The sequence below is a fragment of the Micromesistius poutassou genome (genome assembly GCF_964030765.1).
Source record: "Micromesistius poutassou genome assembly, chromosome: 18".
Lineage (NCBI taxonomy): Eukaryota > Metazoa > Chordata > Actinopteri > Gadiformes > Gadidae > Micromesistius > Micromesistius poutassou.
In genome coordinates this window covers 14003403-14023568 of record NC_140288.1, presented here as the reverse complement: position 1 = coordinate 14023568, position 20166 = coordinate 14003403, and the positions used below count along the sequence as shown (strand labels likewise).

General features: G+C 41.0%; 2 protein-coding genes across 6 annotated transcripts in view; both read left to right on the top strand.

Moving 5' to 3' along the window:
* Nucleotides 1–3540: 3540 nt before the first annotated feature.
* scarb1 (scavenger receptor class B, member 1) lies at nucleotides 3541–16557 on the top strand. 5 transcript variants are annotated; one of them, XM_084483422.1, is made up of 13 exons: nucleotides 3541–3766; nucleotides 5973–6133; nucleotides 7523–7664; nucleotides 7855–8058; nucleotides 8276–8371; nucleotides 8922–9037; nucleotides 9457–9623; nucleotides 10188–10306; nucleotides 11973–12046; nucleotides 12219–12270; nucleotides 12650–12796; nucleotides 14175–14244; nucleotides 15620–16557. In XM_084483422.1, the coding sequence occupies exons 1-12, from the start codon at nucleotides 3647–3649 to the stop codon at nucleotides 14220–14222; spliced, it is 1446 nt and encodes a 481-aa protein (XP_084339548.1). In that variant the 5' UTR covers nucleotides 3541–3646; the 3' UTR covers nucleotides 14223–14244; nucleotides 15620–16557. The 5 variants fall into 5 exon arrangements, with proteins under 5 accessions (XP_084339548.1, XP_084339547.1, XP_084339545.1 ...); XM_084483423.1 differs by lacking the exons at nucleotides 3541–3766; nucleotides 14175–14244 and adding exons at nucleotides 5409–5761; nucleotides 13580–13621; XM_084483421.1 differs by lacking the exon at nucleotides 14175–14244.
* Nucleotides 16558–19171: 2614 nt separating this feature from the next.
* Nucleotides 19172–20166, top strand: part of slc4a5b (solute carrier family 4 member 5b) — a 28314-nt gene continuing 27319 nt past the window's right edge. Inside the window, 1 exon segment of the mRNA XM_084483335.1 lies at nucleotides 19172–19310. The gene's annotated coding sequence lies outside the window, so the exon portion shown is untranslated.

The window sequence follows — 20166 nt, the reverse complement described above, 5'->3', positions numbered from 1 at the left end:
TTAAGCCTAACTGTGGTGATACTGAGCAGCCTGAATAGCATTGATTGTGTAATTGTAAGCAAAGCAACTAAAATGGTGGCTTGAGTTAATCTGACACACACACACACACACACACACACACACACACACACACACACACACACACACACACACACAGACACACACAAACGAGGTGCAGGGCTGTTCTTTGTCGTGATCTGGAAATATACCAAAGTTTACCTCATCGAGTTTGCTTCAGCAGCATGTTTTCAATTTGCTAAAAAACTAAATAACGGTGTTCTTTTCTTACTGTGTGACTGATGGCGTGAGAGGGAGGAGTTTTGGCAGTGCGGGCTGGCCTGCATTTTTTTAATTGTAGAATATATCAGCTATAGGATTACAGGCTAACATTATTGAAATCCTTCATCAAATCCCTTGTCAATCAGCATTGACTACTAATATGTCCAGGTCATAAAAATAGCATAACAATGTAAAGCTAAGAGCTAGTTGTTACACACATTGCAACGTTTTCCCCAAACTTTGTCAGTTCCATATACACAGAGACACCCAGATGGTTCTAAAGCTCACTTAAAAGAAAAAACTGAAATGTCACGGAGCTGCTTGGATTTATTTTTGCTCTGATAGACTGATAGGGTCACATTTCCAAGCTGGACCCTAACCTGGACTATCCTGCCCATGAAAATAACCCACAGGAACAGATATGCTCCCATCCCCAGCCCTCGCTTTGTCCTTCGCCAGCTGCATCAAGCGCAGTCTGCCCCACTAGTCGTGCAGACAGAGATAGCAATTGATATATTCAACATCCCTGTCGCTGTTCCCACGGCTGTAGACACGGCTGTAGACACGGCTGTAGACATCTGGCCCGCAATAAGGCTGGGTCCCGATGAATGTGGAGTGATGCCTGTGGGACCTCCAATAGACCTGTTTGGACTAGGAGGATTAGATGCAAACAAGTTGGGGCCAAATCTGATCCCTGTTCCTAATCTGGTCCAGCCTGACCTGGAACAGACATGGTTTTCACTGACAGTGGCATTATTCATTGGCCAATGATTTATTAATTTGTCTTTTGCAGGCCAATAACCTTTCATTGTTCATTGTTTCATTGTTTTTCAACATGTTTTTTTAACTGAACTTGGTCAGCCCCAAATATCTTTTCTAAAATTATAAATAAAAAGGTACAAAAGGTCTAGCACCGGTCATTTTTAATAATGCTTCCCAATCATTTGGAAAGCTTGCATCCTGCAACATCATTGTCTCGTATCAAAGTCTCCCTCTTAGGTTTTATAAACCATTTACAAGCCAATAAAAGACTCACTGTATAGATGACATCAGAACTACCGCCTATCAATGTACAGTGTTTGACTGTCTAGCCAATGTTGGCAATGTTAACATTCATAATGAGGACTCAAATGACAGCACATCTCAGAAAGTGACAGAGCCACTCTCCCACCTCCAGGGGCACACGCTGGACTCTATTATGTCCGATGAGGGGATTTATTTCTAGGTTGTGGTAACTGATCATGCCCCCACAGTGGATTGATAAAGTTGATTTATCTATCCATCGGTGGCATGTTGGCACAGTGGTCATGTGCCAGTGCCTCACAGAAGGTCCTGAGTTCGACACATGCATCTTTCAAACTAGGGAACAAACATACTATGTGCCATCCATCCCTGTTCTCCTCCAATTTCCCCCTGTCCTCCCTCGTACTGGCTTCCCACCTTAAGCAAGGTGGAAACAAAGTGAGGCCTTCACCACATTCTCTTCGCTCACGCAACGACATTACCTTAAACAGCCCCGCGCACAAAAGCAGGAAACCTGGGCCACACATCGAGATTGGGACCTTGACACAAACCCCTCAAACAGTCACGGTTAACCCCCGGAGACACTCCGCAGGAAGGGGACCCAGCAGCCAAACTGCACTTCTGACACTTGGATGTTCCCGTCACGCACGTAAATGATAACACAATCAAAGCCTTTTATGACGGCAGCAGTGCTAAATTAAAAGTTCCGGATGAGCTGCTGTACACTAAAGGGAGGAAGTGTTTACGTAACCGCCCGTGTGGTCACCAGGGGCCCTAAATACAAACGGCTCCTCATATTATCTACGAGAGAACCAATCAATTATGCTCGCGCCATCACCAAGACAAACGTGCCACTGTGTGTGACTGGTCTAGGGCTTTTTTGATCAATCTCAGTAGAACTTCTCCTTCTGGAGATGAATTGCACATTTTCACATTTTCTGATCGGCTGAGTGTTTGTTTGTATGTCTAAGGTGTGTGTATGTGTGTGTGTGTGTGTGTGTGTGTGTGTGTGTGTGTTTGGGGGATGTCTGGGGTATGTCTGTGTGCATGTGTGTGTGTGTGTGAGCGTGCATTCCCTCCAGTTACAAAGCACGTAGGCCTGTATCTGCAGATATCATGATCGAGCAGCGTCTTTCATCCTTTATAATGAAATTGTTCTGTGGTCCCGTGCCACCACGGTAGACAGAACCTCAAGGTCTCTGTAATGGAACTCCTTTAAGAAGAGTCTGCGCTTCCCAGTAACTTCCATGGCTGTCGATAATTAGAGAGCCCCAGGTCACAATGGTCCAATTACTGAGAGGTGAGTATCCTTGGGAGGGGTGTGTGTGTGTGTGTGTGTGTGTGTGTGTGTGTGTGTGTGTGTGTGTGTGTGTGTGTGTGTGTGTGTGTGTGTGTGTGTGTGTGTGTGTGTGTGTGTGTGTGTGTGAGTGAGGCTAGTGTCTAGAAGAAAACCTGACTCATCAATATCCTAACAAATGCTCCAACTGGATGCTTAGATGTTCCGAGTCGCGACCTTTCTCTGCTCCCGCATTGTACGATGTCAAACAACACAATTGACCAGTTTTCAGTCCCTTAATAAGTTATCTTAAACCCTTGACATTCAAATCGTGTCCTAATATAACGACCTGTTCTTCATAGGGAGATAATTTCATGGAGCAACGCTTACAAAGATATGCAAAGAATGTGTAGGCTAATTTATTAAAAGAAGTTCCAGGTGAGGCAATAAAAGCATAGCCTATTGCAAAATAGCCTATAGTGCACGACTCACAATCAGCACGAAGAAGATTGGCACAGTTGTCATCGTAGTCAGAAACAAGGGTTAGCAGCCTATTGATTAGCTTATTAGGCCGGCCTAATTTAAAATCCCTAAATAAACAAATAAAACAGATACATTCATTAATAAATGTGTAGCCTACATTAATTCATTAATTCATTTGTCTGTTTATTTAGGGAAATGTATTATTATTTTTATATATTTATATATACTATACTAAAAAAAGAAAAAAGTTGATTCAGGAGTGCTTGATTAGTTCGTGTTAAACGACCAAAAATCGCTATTCCAATAGCTTGCGAAATTGAATCTCAGGAGGCCTATAAGTCTACTAGTTTTTTTTATATGAACGTATCAGCCCACGCTGTTGGTCGGAGCCCCCCCGAGGTGATAAACAACGCTCCCCATGTCTATAAGAAGAACTGCAGGGCTGCAGCTTTCACTTGCCTATCGCCATGCAGGGGAGGCAGACTACTTAAGACACCGCTTTTTTCTTTTGGTACCTTAAAAAATTAAAAACTTCGTTATAATCTTTGTTAATAGACATAGTTAAGAGGCTAAATAGCAGCAATCATGCATATTGATAAATCCAAGGTGGCGATCGTATTCATGGTCTTTGGGAGTCTGACCGTTTTATTTGGAATCATTGTTGTATTTGCAGGACCATTGATTATCGATGACCAAATAATAAAGGTAAGAAAGTCCTAACTATTTACCAAAAAATGTCTATAGTCTATTGAGTGTCTCGTTTTCAAACAGTGGATGCTCGAGGAGGGGACCAGCGCATTCAAGTCGGAAGGCATTAAAGTCGGAATTATGAAAAGTCATTATATAAAAGTCAGAATTCTGATTTTAAAAGTCAGAATTATGAGAAAGTCAGAATTTTGAAATAAGGACAGGCACCAACCAACACATATTTATTTTTCACTCACCTTTTGCCCCTCGGGACCCCTTGAACACGCAAAAACTTGCTTACATCAGAAATCTTCGATCAGCATGTGGTTTTGCAGGTCTTTGCATTGTGACATACAGGACCCGTCCTGTATATTGCAAAATGACTAGGCCGGCCTATCACTAAACTTGGTTCTTTACAGGTAGCCTACAATTCAGATTTTAATAATTCTGACCGAATTTTGATCAAGGTAAGAATTCAGATTTTTGTCTCAGAATTCGGATTTAAGGAGCACCACGGTGGCTCACCTTGGAGAGAGCGTATATGGGCTCAGTCCTGATCGCAGCGACCCGGGTTTGATTCCTGCCCGTGGTCCTTTGCTGGATGTCCTCCCACCAATCTCCCATACACGCCTCTATCTCACTCTACAATAAAGCATAAAAAAGGCCAAATAAATAAATAATAAATTCTCAGATTTCTGAGATTTATTCTCAGAACTCGATGAAAAGAAAAGAAAAATGAACATACTGTTCCCTACCTCCCCTAGTTGCATTCACTATAATCATCCTAATGGGATGGGGTGGTCCCTGGCAAGATGACCACTCCCTTGAGAAAATGGCCAAGTATCGCCAGCAAACCATCCCATGGTCCATGGTGTGTCTTCTAAAGAAAATCCACGTGAATACAAAACATTCGATGGCGACCCCAAGCCACCCATTTAAAGACCATGACTGTCTACTGTCTTTAATAAAGTGGGTGAAAACCCATGGTATGTTCAACTTTTCTTTCCCTGGCTTTTAGGATTAGGGCAGTTTCCGGCACAGCAAATCCTCGCCACATTGACAGTTTTATACCCCTTGTCTGCTGCTTGGTTGAGAGCAAGTTTTGCCAGATGTTAAATGTTAAATTGTCGTACCAGAGACTAACAATCATCGTATTTAGAGTACTATTATCTTACGCAAGACATGACCAAGAGCACAGGCGTAAATGTGTCATCTCAGAAAACCTTTTGACACAAATTGTTTACGAAATAAGAATTTGTGTTGGGGTTATATGAGGCTTGGAAAGGGGAAGTCTTCGGGAAGAAAAAATGGGCCAACATGAAAACAAAATCATCTGTTCGATAAACTAAAGGCTATAGGCCTACTAGTAATCTATAACAACACGAGTGGAGTTTGTTGCAACAATTTGTAAATGAAAAAACATTTCTTAAATGTCATTTTAGTTTGTTATCTTGTCTCACTTTGACAAAACACGATCAGTCATTATGTGAAAACCCACAAGACCGATGTAGAATATGACTTGTCGCTTTGGTAAACCTTTTTAATAGTCGTGCTTGTTTGAGTCGCGCATGTTTTGACTACATTTCCCAGACACACTTGGCGCACCAGGGGGCGTGGCCTCCAAAATATAAACACCTCTGTGCGGCGGTGCAGCCGCCTGGGTTCACTCAAAAACAGATTGGATTTATATGATTATTCGTTTATGAGTGGACTTTATGATTTCCCGTGGCTTTTTTATACTGAACGCGACAGTCATGATAGCATTTACACTTTAGCCTGTCAACGATAGTCGGATACCAAAAGGGATCTGGACAGCATCCGAGAATGAACCATTCGCACTCTTCGGGGATGTTTTGTTCAGTTGTCTCTGGCTGATCTTTATTTATACTCATTATGGCCATTAATACATCTAAGGGGATAATTGGATTCGTAGTCGCGGGATTACTTTTGGTGTCTTTCGGAACAGTGATTGTGTTTGTAGGACCGATGATCATTGATGAACAAATAATAAAGGTAAGTGAGGACAGTAAACAGTCAAACAGTCAGTAAAACAGTAATTGTTGACAACTGCTCACGATTCTGCACGGTTGTAGCCTATATTGCTCACTGCCAAGGTGGGCCTGCCTTTTCCCACTAGCCTACTGTAGATACCCAGCGTTGTAGCTTATTATTTCTTCCAGAAAAATGTGTAAACGTGCTATTGTGTTTTAATTTCAACCCCCAGAACACCGTGATAGACCCGAATAATGAGATCTCCTACACCATGTGGAAGGACATCCCTGTCCCCTTCTTCATGTCAGTGTACTTCTTCAACGTCCTCAACCCCCAGGAGGTTCTGCTGGGGGAGAAGCCCATGGTGGAGCAGAGGGGACCTTACGTGTACAGGTCTGTAGGCTACCTACCGTGGCGTTGGTCATTTCTCGATTCAATCTATATAGTGTGACTCAAATTACTTTTTAGTGTGACCACTTGCAAGATAAGCCAAAAACTATAGGCAGTAGCCTACTGGTATAATAAAAAATATACAGTATATTTAAAATAATATATATATATATATATCTTTTTTTATAATATATAATTCTTATTATATATAACTTATGGACTTAAGATCCCCTTTGTGTGAAAATATTTACCTGGCTGCTCGGAATGGTTCAGATTATGGTTGCTTTGTCTCTAGGGAATTGGTTTAATTGGGCTGATGGTTTGGAACACTGTGTGCTTTCTGAAAGGCCTTCCTGGGCTCAGTGTTAACCCATAGAGTTTTGCCGGCACTGATCACTCTAAAATTCCTAACATGCCTGGTGTGTAGGCCTACCATATCATTTGATAGTGCCATGTTTAAGTTAATATTCAACTCACCCCTTGTGGATGCTAAGAAATGTATATCAACTATTTATTTAAGATGGACAGATACATGCATATTCAGTACTTAACAATGCTTGCATGTAGGTACTGGGGAACAAGATGTGAAGTTATAGCATAAAGGGTTAACAATTCAGGATTCTTACAAATCATTTATCATGTAGTTATTTTTTAGTACCTATATTATATGTAAGACCCTCTGAGCAATAATCTGGACATCTGGAATTTTTACTGTATTTATTATTATGTACTGGCTAACTATTCTATAATATAAGGGTACATACAGAACCAAGCAGAAATCTGGACATTTCACATAAGATGGAGTGATGACTTCTGCATCATGCAATTTTGTTTTTGTTTTCTAAAAATATAATGTATGAATAAATAAATAAATTAGAACCCAACAGGAAAACAGAAGCAGCTATTCAACAAACAAAATGCTATACTAGTATTCTATAATAACACCAGTTGATTCACGTTTATCACCACAACAAGCCTGATTGGCTGGAAAGACGTCCCCTGTGAAGAGATGTGTAAACATGGACGTAGGATCATTTACCGTCCTCCGAAGGTTGTACATATAATATAGGTACTGAGTAGTTTTAAAAATAACCACAGTGTAAATTCTTTGTAAGATCCCGAATTGTTATCCCTGTATGCCAAAACTTCACATCTTGTTCCCCAGTACCTACATACAAGCATTGGTAATTACTGAATGTATTTAGTAATTACACTTTAATAGTTAAGTTCTAGTCTCTGAAATCAGTGTACAACAATTTAAATCAAAGAATAATTTTACATTTGAATAATGTATTTCTAATAAATACCTCACTTAAATGGAAATGGCTCGATAACAGGTTTTACAATTTTGCTGATAAATCGTTATTTTTGTTTATCATCTGTCTGTCTTAGGAAGCGCTGTCAGAAAGACAACATCACCTTTCACCCGAACTTCACCGTGTCCTACCGGGAGTACCGACAGTACCACTTTGAGCCCAGCATGTCGGTCGGGAACGAGTCTGACGTGGTCACCATCCCCAACATGTTGGTGCTGGTGAGGAAAAATACCCTCTGCATGGCGTGTAGTTACACCCGTCAACGCTACAGAGAGAGTGAATTAACCTCAGCTAGCTCGTAGCTACACCAACCAACGCTAGACCAGGATCCCTGGGGAAAATGAAGGACTCTGAAATAAGACACAGGCCCACCCCGACCTCCTCTCCTCTCCCTGGCTGTGTTCTCAGGGCGCGGCGGTGATGATGGAGAAGTTGCCGTTTGCTGTGCGCATGATGATGAGCGCCACATTCAAGACGTTCAAGGAGGGCCCCTTCCTGACCAAGCCCGTGGGGGAGCTGATGTGGGGCTACGACAGCGGCCTGGTGGACTTCCTCAACAAGTACCTGCCCGGCATGCTGCCCACCAAGGGGAAGTTTGGCCTGTTCTCCGAGGTGAGTGGGGCTCAGACAGCACAACAGGCCTGTGAGAGAGGGTCGTCACCCAGACGCACAACATGATTTTGATTTGTGATTTGAAATGCAGCTTGTGAAAAAAAACAACTTATTTTTTTCCTAACTTTATTTTTCAGAAATATCAGAACTTTGATTTAAAATTAGCGATTTCTTTAAATTGTTTTAAAAAAATCCCTCCTCTTTTTGTCTTTTGTAGTTCAACAACTCAAACACTGGACTTTTCAACATCCACACCGGCAAAGACGACATCAGTAAAGTTCATAAAGTGGACTCTTGGAATGGTCTCACAAAGGTGAGACATCAATGTGATTCAATACAAACGTGAGCTTAGTATTGGAGACTAAAGATATATTTCCATTCACACCATGTTGCTTTGAATCTAACTGAATGTACGTTGTGTATAAGTAATTGTTTTGTCTGTTAATAGGGTAATCAATTAAGGGAAACCAGCCAGAGTGAGCTAGATTTGTTAGCATCCAACCGAAAAAAAATCCCATCCCTCCTTCAGGCCTCCCTCAAGCAACTCAAAAACACTATCCTGACTATCCTGCTGGCTTTAGCAATAGGTCTGCCTCACTTTGGGGAACAATCTGTTATGTGCAATGAGTGCATGGCAGAGTACAGGCAGGTAGCTGGGTAGGTAAATAGACAAGGTAGTCCATACAATCTCACTCGGGTTGAACAAAATGATAAGACAGACTTGTTACAGGGCTTCGACAGCCACAGATAACATTATTTTTTTTCTGTAAAAGCATTGGGTTATCATTTGCGGTCAAGATGTAAAGAGAATTTCAACAAATATCTAAAAAATCTTAACAGCCCAGGGTGTCCCTTCTCCATAGCTGAGTAACTGGGGGACCCCCCAGTGTAACATGATGAATGGAACAGCCGGTCAGATGTGGCCCCCATTCATGACCCCCAAGACCACGTTACCCTTTTACAGTCCGGACGCCTGCAGGTAAGACGCCCGGGCCCGTATGAACACAATGTGCACCACATTGTGTTAATGTTAACCTCAACTATACACCCGAAAAGATTGGACCCTTTTGGTCTCCTCCTCATAAAGGCAGGGCCGGATTTATAAATGTTGAGGCCTGGGGCTGTTTTCCAGGTTGGAGGCACCTAATTGGCATATAACTTGGGGGGGGTTGAAACAAGCTTTTTTTAAGCTTGTTTCATGTGGTGCCCCCCCCCCCAAGTGCCCTTATGGATAATCCGGCGCTGAAGACGCCTCATTAATGTTTCTTTCTCTTTCTCCTTTTCTTTTGTTTCTCTTTGTTTTGCAGCCTGCGTGTCTTTGTTATAGTCCAGTGCTTGTTGTCTTTCTGTCGTCGTTCTTCTGTACCTGACCTCCTCCTTCCTCCCGTGTGTCTGCAGGTCCATGGAGCTGGTGTACCAGAGGCCCGGGGTCATGCAGGGCATTCCTCTCTATCGCTACGTCGCTCCCAAGACCCTGTTTGCCAACGGCTCTGACTACGCTCCCAACGAGGGCTTCTGTCCATGCAGGCAGTCTGGCATCCTCAACGTCAGCAGCTGTCGCCACAGTGAGTCCCGTTCATGAGATTGCTCACTCTAATGTCGCTGCTCGGACAGTCATGCTAATAATAATGCTCATGGTCCAACTTTTTATTATTATTTTTTTAAGAGGGTTATGTATGCCATTGCGCACCATTTGGAAGTGAAGAGCATTGTTGTTTAAGATTTATTTTTTCATTTTTTCGGCTTTATTATAGAGAGAGATAGAGAGGAAAGTGTGGCGGACATGCAGTAAATGACCCAGGCCGGATTCGATCCTGGGTCTCTGCGATTAGGACTGTGCCTATATGGTATGCGCCTTAGCCCAGTGCGCCACCGGGGCGCCCCGATTGTCCAACTTTTTAAAAGAAAATCAGTTTAGCAAAAGTGTGCCAAAAATACTGAATAGATTGTAAATGCTGAATGAATGATGATTGTTGATGATTAAAAAATGAAATTTAAATCCCATTAAAAGCTTTTTCAGATCATGACCTCATCCCTTAAACTATGTTCAATAATCATGTTCAAAATGAAAAAAAAGAAGTATGAAAGTTGACGCTATGACGATGTCATGTGTTGGCGACCCTTCCCAGACTCCCCCGTGTTCATCTCCCATCCCCACTTCTTCAACGCCGACCCCGTGCTGCTCGACTTCGTCGGGGGACTCAGTCCCGATGAGGACAAACACGGCCTCTTCATAGACATTCACCCCGTGAGTTAACCCTGATCGCTTCTACTTTTTAGGGCTTCGGGCGTCTTGCTCCAAGGATGCCTATAGGTGGGCTCCACAAACTAGTCAGAGGATCAAACTAGGGGCCACTAAACTGTCCCAGAGCACCATACAACACATGTAGCGTTAGTGCAACATCCACACTGTTGCATCTATGCAATTTATAAATTAGAAAAATATTTGTATATTATTGTATATCTGTGGGTCAGGATCTCTATTCAAGTTCGATTTTGGCTCTCTTATTTAGCTTCAAATGTTTTTAGATTAAGGTGGATGTAGCATGAGCTCTTCAGATGGCATTCATGATTTAATGACAGTGATGTACAGTATGTTATTAAGAAAAAAGGATAGTGGCCAAAGAAACCTTTACTTCCCTGATCATCTTAAATTAATAATTTACTCTAAAGGATTATCTTTTTAAGAAAGACAGGCCAGTCGATTATTTGAAATCTGCATGACAGAATGCAGATTTCAATGCATGCATAGAGTAAGTAAAGACCTTTGAGACCAACTGATTCAAGGATGAGACAAATAAAACATTTTGGGAGAATACCGTTTCAAGAATCCACTTTACTCAAAGGACAATATTTGACCTGGATTCAAAATCGGCTGGGTGAAAGGTGAAAGAGTGACTTTCGGTACTGTCAGGCAAATTTGACTGACTTGGTCAGGCAAAATTGACTGACTGGTGTCATATGACTGCTTGAAGACCCCACCAACCCTAAAGCACCCAGGCCTTGACGAGGTCCTTGCATAACCTCCTTCCAACGTTATGTAGTTATTATTTCTCTAAAAAATGATTTCTCTAAAAAACCCAATCAATAACCTGATAGTTGAACTAGTGGATGACAAGCTATAGGTCCTGGCAGATAAGATAATCTCTCATGTGGCACCCTTTGTCCTGTTGCAACTGCAACTATTCTTATTGATCAAAGTCTAATATTGGTTGGTTGTCTTTTTTGTTTTTTTGTTTTGTTTTTTTTCTCCACTGGAAAGTGTCACTACGACTTTGAAGTCGTAGACTGATAAAGCAGATTGTGCCATGACCTTTGACACTCTCGTTCTTTTTCCCAAAGCAACTGAAACACGTAACGCTTACATAATTAGTTCTATAACGTTTGGTTTCATGACGACTCATGTTAAGATACTTCACCTTTGGCTGGTTCATCTTTAGATAGTTCTTAAGATAAATCTTTAGATTGGTTGTAGTACTGATCCTATAGACTCTATAGATCTGTTATACAATACAACAGTGTTCACAGAGGGGCATTGTATTCAACTGGTGGCAAATCGCTGAGGTTTGTAAGGACAAGCATGTATGATAACTCAACAGATTGCCCACCTGGCCCACTCTTCTCAGATCATTAAAGTAAGAAGGGCTATAAATATATACAATGTGAAGATCAGTTGTTTTGGGCACCATAACGACAAAGGAAGTGGGAATAGTTTTTGAGTGGATCAAAAATAAGGATTTCCTTCTTTTGTGAACTTACACTTCGGAGCTTGGAAGTTTGGCCAAGCCGACCGTCTTTCCCTGTTCTGATTCTCTAACGGAGGCTAAGAATCTTTTAATGTTTCCGTCATTGCCCATGTTGTTTCCCTTATTGTTTAACAGTATGTATCCTCTCGTTTTTGATTCCTTTTCCAGATGACGGGCGTCCCGCTGAACGTGTCCATACGTCTCCAACTCAATCTGTTCATGAAGCGTGTCTCGGCAATTACGTAAGCGGAGGTCTATCTATGAACGGCGATGACGTCACCGCGTTGTCCCACCTATCCTCTGTGCAGCACTTCATCTCTCAGTCGAATGCATTTCCTGCTTCCATAATGGCTTCCAGTGCCATTAATACATCCGCGGGTGGTTGACCAAAGTACTTATGTTGTGCGTTCTCAGGGAAACCGGGAAGATAGCGGATGTGGTGATGCCCATGATCTGGTTTGAGGAGGTGAGGAGCTTGTTTCCATGATGTTGACGTACCTTTAGTACCTCTGCAATAAGGAACACTTATTTTTTTGCACTCACCACTGCAGCGTTTATATAGAAGTCCTGTTTACCTTTTTTTTTTATATTTTGTAATTTAACAGATATTTTTATCCAAAGCAGTGAATTATTTTAGATGTCCTGTCATTAGGAGCAGGTAGGGGTCAGGGTGTCTGGCTTAAGGATGCCCACAGGTTAGACTGAGGACATTGGCGTTCGAACCAAGAACCCAACAACCTTGACCACTACATCCTTCCCTAGTCTTGCATTCTAAATCAAATCGCCTCAGTTTTCATCACCTTTATCGCTGCCCCTTTTTTTTAATTGTATTTAAACCTCGTTAGAGTGGCTACATCGACGGGCCCATCCTGGACACCTTCCACACCAACCTGGTGGTGTTGCCGGCGGTGATGGAGTACACGCAGTACATCTTCATCAGCCTGGGCCTGCTCACCGTCGTTGTGGCCGTGCTGGTGCACAGGCGCTCCAAGGTAAGCGCTGGTAGGACGCTGCAAGTTGTCCCCACGCGCGTGTTGTGCATGTGTTGTTTTCGCTGTGCACGCCCACCCTGGTTAGTGACAGAGTGGTATAATACACTGATAGAGGGCATGCCCCAGTGAATGCTCTGTGTTGTGGCCGACTCCTCCCTGTCTGTTCTTTCTATTTCTATTAACTAGTTATCTAGTTAATAGTGTGTTAGTAGTGTGTGTGTGTGTGTGTGTGTGTGTGCGTGTGCGTGTGTGTTGCATGTACTATGACTAAATGACTATGACTCTGCTGATGACTTGGGTTAAATATTTAAAATCCACTTTGTTGGACTCTTGACTCTGACTTGACTCTGAGATGGAAGGACCAGTTTAGAAGACATTCAAACTATTTGTCAGTGATTCTATATTAGGTTGGGTGACGCCCCCTGGTCAGCACACTACCCTGTAGTTATGTGGCAGAAAACGCTGAAAGGCTTCTTGGTTTGATGAGGATGGAGCTATGTAACTGTCTCTACAGAGGATGGCTTGATTGTGGGTTTTAAACAGCGAGGCGTGTGTGTGATAAGTCAGGTCGAAATAGCCGTACTGTGGTCTTTATCAGAGAACCATAAGCAGTGCGTTAAGGGTTAATTGATTTATGGGGCAAGGGACCAATCCCTGATACGTGGCTTGAATAACCAGTCTAAGTATCATCATTATGTAAATGAGTTGATAAGATAACCGGGCCGTTCTGCTAATGGTGTTATCTTTCTATGGATAAGGATTTCCTCGTACTGTTTTTTGCAGAGGTCCGAGACGAGCATTAGCTTGACGTCAACAGCGAACCTGGTATGACAATTATTTTGTTTAAAATGTATAACGCCTTGTTGATCTGAAATCAGTCTACAAACGGGCACAGATTCCTTATCCAGGGGCTAGATTCCACGATGCAGGGTGTCGTCGTCGTCTGAGGGTAATGGGAATTTGTCACTGGTTTTGCGATTGCCTTCCACCAATGAGCTGGAGCCTCTCTATAGAGGCTCTGTGATGGAATGAGTCTGATTGGTCCACGACATGAATGGGACGTTTTTATGCAGATCAAAGAGGCCAGGCGCGATCACAGCGCTGTGTTTGAAGCAAATCTTTTTTTCATACCGTACCTTATTCACTTCAGTTGCATGAGCTAGCACTTTTAACTGCATGGTTGGATCCACCCGCATCCGAACTGCATGAAAACAAATTCCCAATTAGAAGTGGTATACTTTGATACCTCAAACGACTAATCATTATAATAACCGAGCTCTAATTGGAAACCCCTTTGGAGCTGCTCTCCCAGCTTGATGCAGTGGCCAATAAGGGCTGTGATTATTATTGGCTTTTGAAGAGTTCGGTCATCTTTTAGGTGTCGGGGAAAGAGCTTGTAAATGAGAAACATACCCAGAAAAACTGAGCGACGAGTGTACTTGATGCAGGTACGTGGGGTTCACGGACGAAGAAACACTCGCACCACATGCATGTTCATTCATTCACCGTTTAGTCATCATTTGAGCCGATGACAATGCTACACGAATTGTTGGTAAATGAATGGTCTTATTTAACTCAAAGATTATACAGTCAAAAAAAAGAATGAGATCATTTTAATTGACCTCAAGAAATTACGTCATAGCTTAATTTCAAATGTAAGAATAATTAATTACATTAAAATTTACATTTAGGACATTTGAATGCTTGATATCGCTGTCAGTACAGTAAGGATGTTTATAGAAACAAGCGGCAAGCACTGTCAATTGCAAGGTTAACCCAACAATTTCTCTTTAAATAAATGTCAGTCAAATCACCATCGCTGAATGAGGCAACACAACGGTGATGAGCCCATGGCCCACTGATGAAAGCCCTTGAACTTGCAGTATTATGACTGGTGCGAAAAGGGTGTCAGTGGCGTCATCCCTGGGAAAAAAAATCAAAAGCAGCGCAGTTAGAGCCGCGAGAGACTATAAAGTCGAATGAACAATATTAAGGCAAGGCAAGGCAAGGCAAGGCAACTTTATTTATATAGCACTTTTCATACACAAGGCAGACTCAAAGTGCTTCACATATAAACATTGTCATACAATAAAATAAAATAATAGATAAGTAAAAAGTAAAATAGATAGAAAGTAATGGCAAAGTTAAAAAAACAACAACAACATTTTAGAAAGGCAGAGTTAAGCTTGTTTTTTTTTTTACAAACATTGAACATTGATGCATGTTCAATGTTCAACTACAGTAAGCTGCAGGCCTATAGCAGGCTTTCTTCAAAAATAAATGGATGAATAGTCTACCATAAACACCAACACATTTTATTGTGTGTATGATGTCGCACGTTTCAGGTTGAAGACCTGAAACGAGACTGAGAACTTCTCCTTCGAGATTGAAATTGGCTGTTCTTTCAATGCAGGAAATCGCCTGCTTGAGTCAGAGTTCTGGTTGAAGTTTAAACATACTGTAACCTGCTACTTGAAACGGCGCCCAGGTGTCATGTTATTGGCTCATTATGGCAACGGTCCATCCCTTTGTGAAATCAAAATTAGAGTATCTAAAAACAACTTTAGATATCCCTCTTTCTTGGGTTAAGTTTCTGAAGTTTTCAACATTCCCTTTGCACATGTCCCATTAATTCAGGGAAATGCCCATATTTCTAGTCAAACAAACTCAGTTTGATGCTTAAAACAGCAAATAATGTTAAACGGTTACAGATGGTAATTATTCCATGACTCATACGTTACTGTACGTACAGTCCTCATAGTGTTTGTCGTAACATTTTCTTTTACTCAAACTTTTTTTCTTTTTTTCCGGGCCCTGGAACAGAAACTAAAAGATAGCACGGGTGCTAGCAAGACGGACGGACTCGTGAGTGGACCACCCAGCGAGAAGACCCCTCTGCTTCACCATGGACACGTGCACTAACACACACACTCTCACACACACACACGCCAAAAGGACTCAACAATGGCCCAGCATCGCTGCTGTGTTCCAGTGTTGTCTGCATGGGATCCTTCTTTACAAAGACTGATGCGGCAAATATCAACTTTGCCGTTTTTACTGTTTTATAAATATATATAAATATGGGGAGTTTATGAGACTGAGCTGATGACTGTGAGTGTTAGCCCAGACTTGAATGCTTTTGGTGCTGATAAGTATTGTCCTTTAGGGACCGGCAGGGTTGAGACTCATGATAGCGATCCTGGGGTGAGGTTGGTCTCTTGGACATCTGCAAAAGTTGGCGAGAAAAAAATCTGTATGTGGGTTAGTTTTTTTTTCTCGACACTTCGCCTCTGTTTCTCTCGTCTGTTGTTGTTGGTGATGTTGTGTCTGTACACTAACTGGTTTTCTAGAATTTCCTCCACCCCCTAAAAAGCCGCTGCTTTGATGCAATGATTTTTTTTTTGTGTCGTTTGTGTAATTTGTGTCTCAATCGACGAAACTTTGAAACTGGATATTGCGACCGCCAATCGTTGTGCCATACTGATACCTCAGATGGGCTTGTGACTTTATACACTTTAATACCCCTTTATATCACTTCTTACGAATACTACTGGGTGACATTCACACTAGTTGATTCTATACGTGATTGACCGTTGAGCGAGTTCTAGGGTGATTTCTAAATGCTCTAGCCATAGGAATCCTACATTAGGCTGTATCCGAGATGCACATTATTTGTAGCTACTCAATTGTAGCGTTCTCTGTCTGTGTTTGTAAGAGTCTTAATGTGCTTCATGATGGTCATGTGATCGGATGGAAGTAAATTTCTTTGTTCAAAACAACTGATGGAAGACTGCTCTGGTTTCATTTCTGTGGCTACCGTATAATGCTGAATGCATTTATTTTGTATATTGATTGACAAGGGTCTATATATATATATATATATATATATATATATATATACACACATATGTATGTATGTATACACACACACACACACACACACACACACACACACACACACACACACACACACACACACACACACACACACCAGAAACAGCAATCGAAGCAAGGCAGACTGAATTGGGCTGTACAATAACTCTTCTGTTATGAAGTAGATTAAAATAGCCATTGTTTTATCATAGCAAGGCCATGTGAAGTTAAAAAATACACTCAGAGTGGATAACTCTGCATCCTTCAAGACCAAGGCAACAATGCTTGGACGAAGAGCAAAAAACGAAGAACCAGCTGGCGGTTTGACCATGTCCTTGCTGGAGAAATGCAACATCAATAGTAACCCAAATAATAGGATGTTAGTCCTATCGAGATTGTATAACAATATGTTTTGTAATGTAATTGTATGTACAATGGCGCTGCATGGTAGACAACACAGTGCTCATAAATAGACCAAACAGGTGATGGCCTTCAGTCAACAAGATCAAATGTCTCTCTGTCACACTGGGCAGATGAGGTCGAGGAGCCACTGTTCCTCCCAATCGTTTTGATCTGATACTATAGCCTGTATAGGCCCTCAGCCTGCAAGCCAGTCTTAAAAATAAAGGAATGTTTGTATTTATTAATAACTAAAAATAATTATATTGTCAGTAGGGAGCCCCCATGGGTGTATGAAAGAAATTCTAATGGAATTGATAAATTAATGAACTGTGTTACTTAAAAATTGTATATAAACTGATCTGACTGCCGTTTATTGGTCACAGTCGGCTTTTTGACTTGAGTCATCACAAACGGCAACCAGCAGAGAATTCTTATTAAAAAAAAAAATATATATATATATATATATATATATATATATATATATATATATATATATATATATTAATACAATTTTTATATATATATAAAATGTTGTTTTTATAACTCGAACAAAAATGGTAGACGGGTTGGGAAGACTTGGTTCGGAGGGAAATAAAATAAATATGAATCTGTCTGTTCTTACCCTGATACTGTTCGCCCCCTGCTGGATTTATTATGAGCCGTAAACAAGCTTCTGCGCTTTTATTCATTGGTACCAGGTATTGTCCTACACTTCTTTTTGGTAGGCCTATAAGTATCGTAAAATGTGAAATGCAGTAATATAACAGCATGCTTCGGGTTAGTCACATGCATTAAGCTAATAGTTGAAGCCCAAACACTTGCTTTGAGGCCTTGCATTGCAGCTGGTTAAATAGCAATGACCCAAATGCTATCAGGAGACGAGTAAAACTAGGCCTACTGAGGCTTAATAAATAATTCTGCTGCATATGGTTTGTATATGCTTGTTGCTGATATCTATTAAATATTTGGAACAGCCGATTAATCTCTATGCAATTTCTGCTTAATTTATACGTTTTACAGGCGTTTTGTTCTTTGCTTGTGATTTTATATAATATGTTTTTAGTAGGCCTACAATTAAGATTTTATTGTGGAGCCAGGAACTCTTGTGTATTTCTTTCATATCATTCTTCCATTAGATGAGCCGTTTGGTGCATATATGCATATACACTGTTCTAAAGGGAAACTTGGAGCCTAATTGTCTTACCACACTTTATGTGGTAAGACACATAAAGTCTCTCTCTCTCTCTCTCTCTCTCTCTCTCTCTCTCTCTCTCTCTCTCTCTCTCTCTCTCTCTCTCTCGATTCATTGTGCCGTGTAAGGTTTTATACCCATGAACATATTTAAAACTTGAAGTTTACTCACACTGCTATCATGAATATATTTCATAGAATAATAAAAATATAAGACAATATAAACTTATTTGGAAGCAAATATTGGTAGTTAGTAGATTAGTTGGAGAACGTTCAATAAGTAGGCCAAGAGCTGTAGAGAGATCTAAATTGCTCTGCTAGGCCAATGCTACAGTTCCCTTGGCAAATAAAGCTCATACTGCACTCTACTGGTGGAAAGTAAACTGCAATGTTATAAAACATAACATGCAAAGTGAGTTTGACACCAATGGGACACACCAGTCACATAGAAATAACAATAGTTATTAATATAGAATAAATATCTACATACAAACCTGATCAAATCCATGGGATATTCAGTCATCTTTGCCAACTGCCTGAATAAACGATGTACAAATGTTGTCAGGTGCTTAATTTAGATCTGTGCTTGTTGCCGTTTCATACTGTTACAAAATGTTGTTTCACCTTCCCTCTGACTTGTGTCCAGCTGTTTGAGGTCACTGAGGGCTTTAGGCCAAAGCCTTATTGGCCCTAAAAAAATGTGTCTATAATCGTGTCTTTCAAACACTTTAACTCTTGTAACTCTGTTTTTCATTAAATCTCATTCCCTCAAGGGTTCCATCACTTCCCTCTGTCCATCTATGTCGCTCTTCCTCAATGTCCCTCTACCAATCTCTCTCTCTTCATCCACGCCCCCACACCCACACACACTAGTTTCCCAGTGCCTGTGCTGTGGGGATGATCGTTGATTTGTGAGCCTGGAGCAGAGGTTATAGAACAGTACTTTTACTTCTACCGTCATTCAGATATCTGCCATCCCTTTGATTTGCTTGACATAAAGTTTCGTGAACGTACATTCATCTCTGCTCACCCTCACCTTGCAAGTCAGGTAAGAACAAAGCTAAAACCTGTTGTTTTTAAATATGAGCTGAAGGTATTTGAGATATTAGTCAATGTGGTGTACCATCAGTTGGTTGACTCCAACTCAAAACGATACATTTGGATTAACTGCCAATTTATTGAAAACAGTTTTGTTAATGTTTATAGTTTGTTATATTATTGTTTTATTCACATGTGTTTATGTTTATAGCTATTTTATAGCTATGTATTATATGTTTATTTTATTTTATATTGATTGGTCATTTCATTCAGTAGAATGACATATATTATGATTATAATATATATATATATGCCTTTAGGCTTGTATAAGGATGCAGTGTCAGCCAATCAAATGTAGAAATAGACTCAGGCATAAAGGTCTACTGGAGATCATTAACGGCCGTTAATGTCAAAATCTAAAGGGCATCTGGCACACTTCATGATATTCTAGGAGTAAATCTCAATCTGTTCAAAAACAATGTCAGATAGAGTCACAGCTTAGTGAATGTTATTTTTACTCCTAAAACCAGATTAGAAATCATTGAGAGTATGGCTAAGCAATTCCCTAACCTGAAAACCTTTTTTTTTTAAATTTGTGACGTAAATGCAGTGTATAGACGTATGTGTATAACATATAGATGATCAAGTCGTTTCCGTAAATAGATCCATCCAATCCATTACAACACAAGCATCCGACCCTTTGCATCTCATCGAGTTAGTGGGCGGCCTGCGTTGGCATGTGATCGCCCTTCACACAACAGTGATCAGGCGTCAGGAACTAGCAGCTGATCGGAAATGACATATATTGATCAGCCTCAAGTAACTGGGTTAATAAGGGGCTTATACAGGCGTGGAAATACATACAT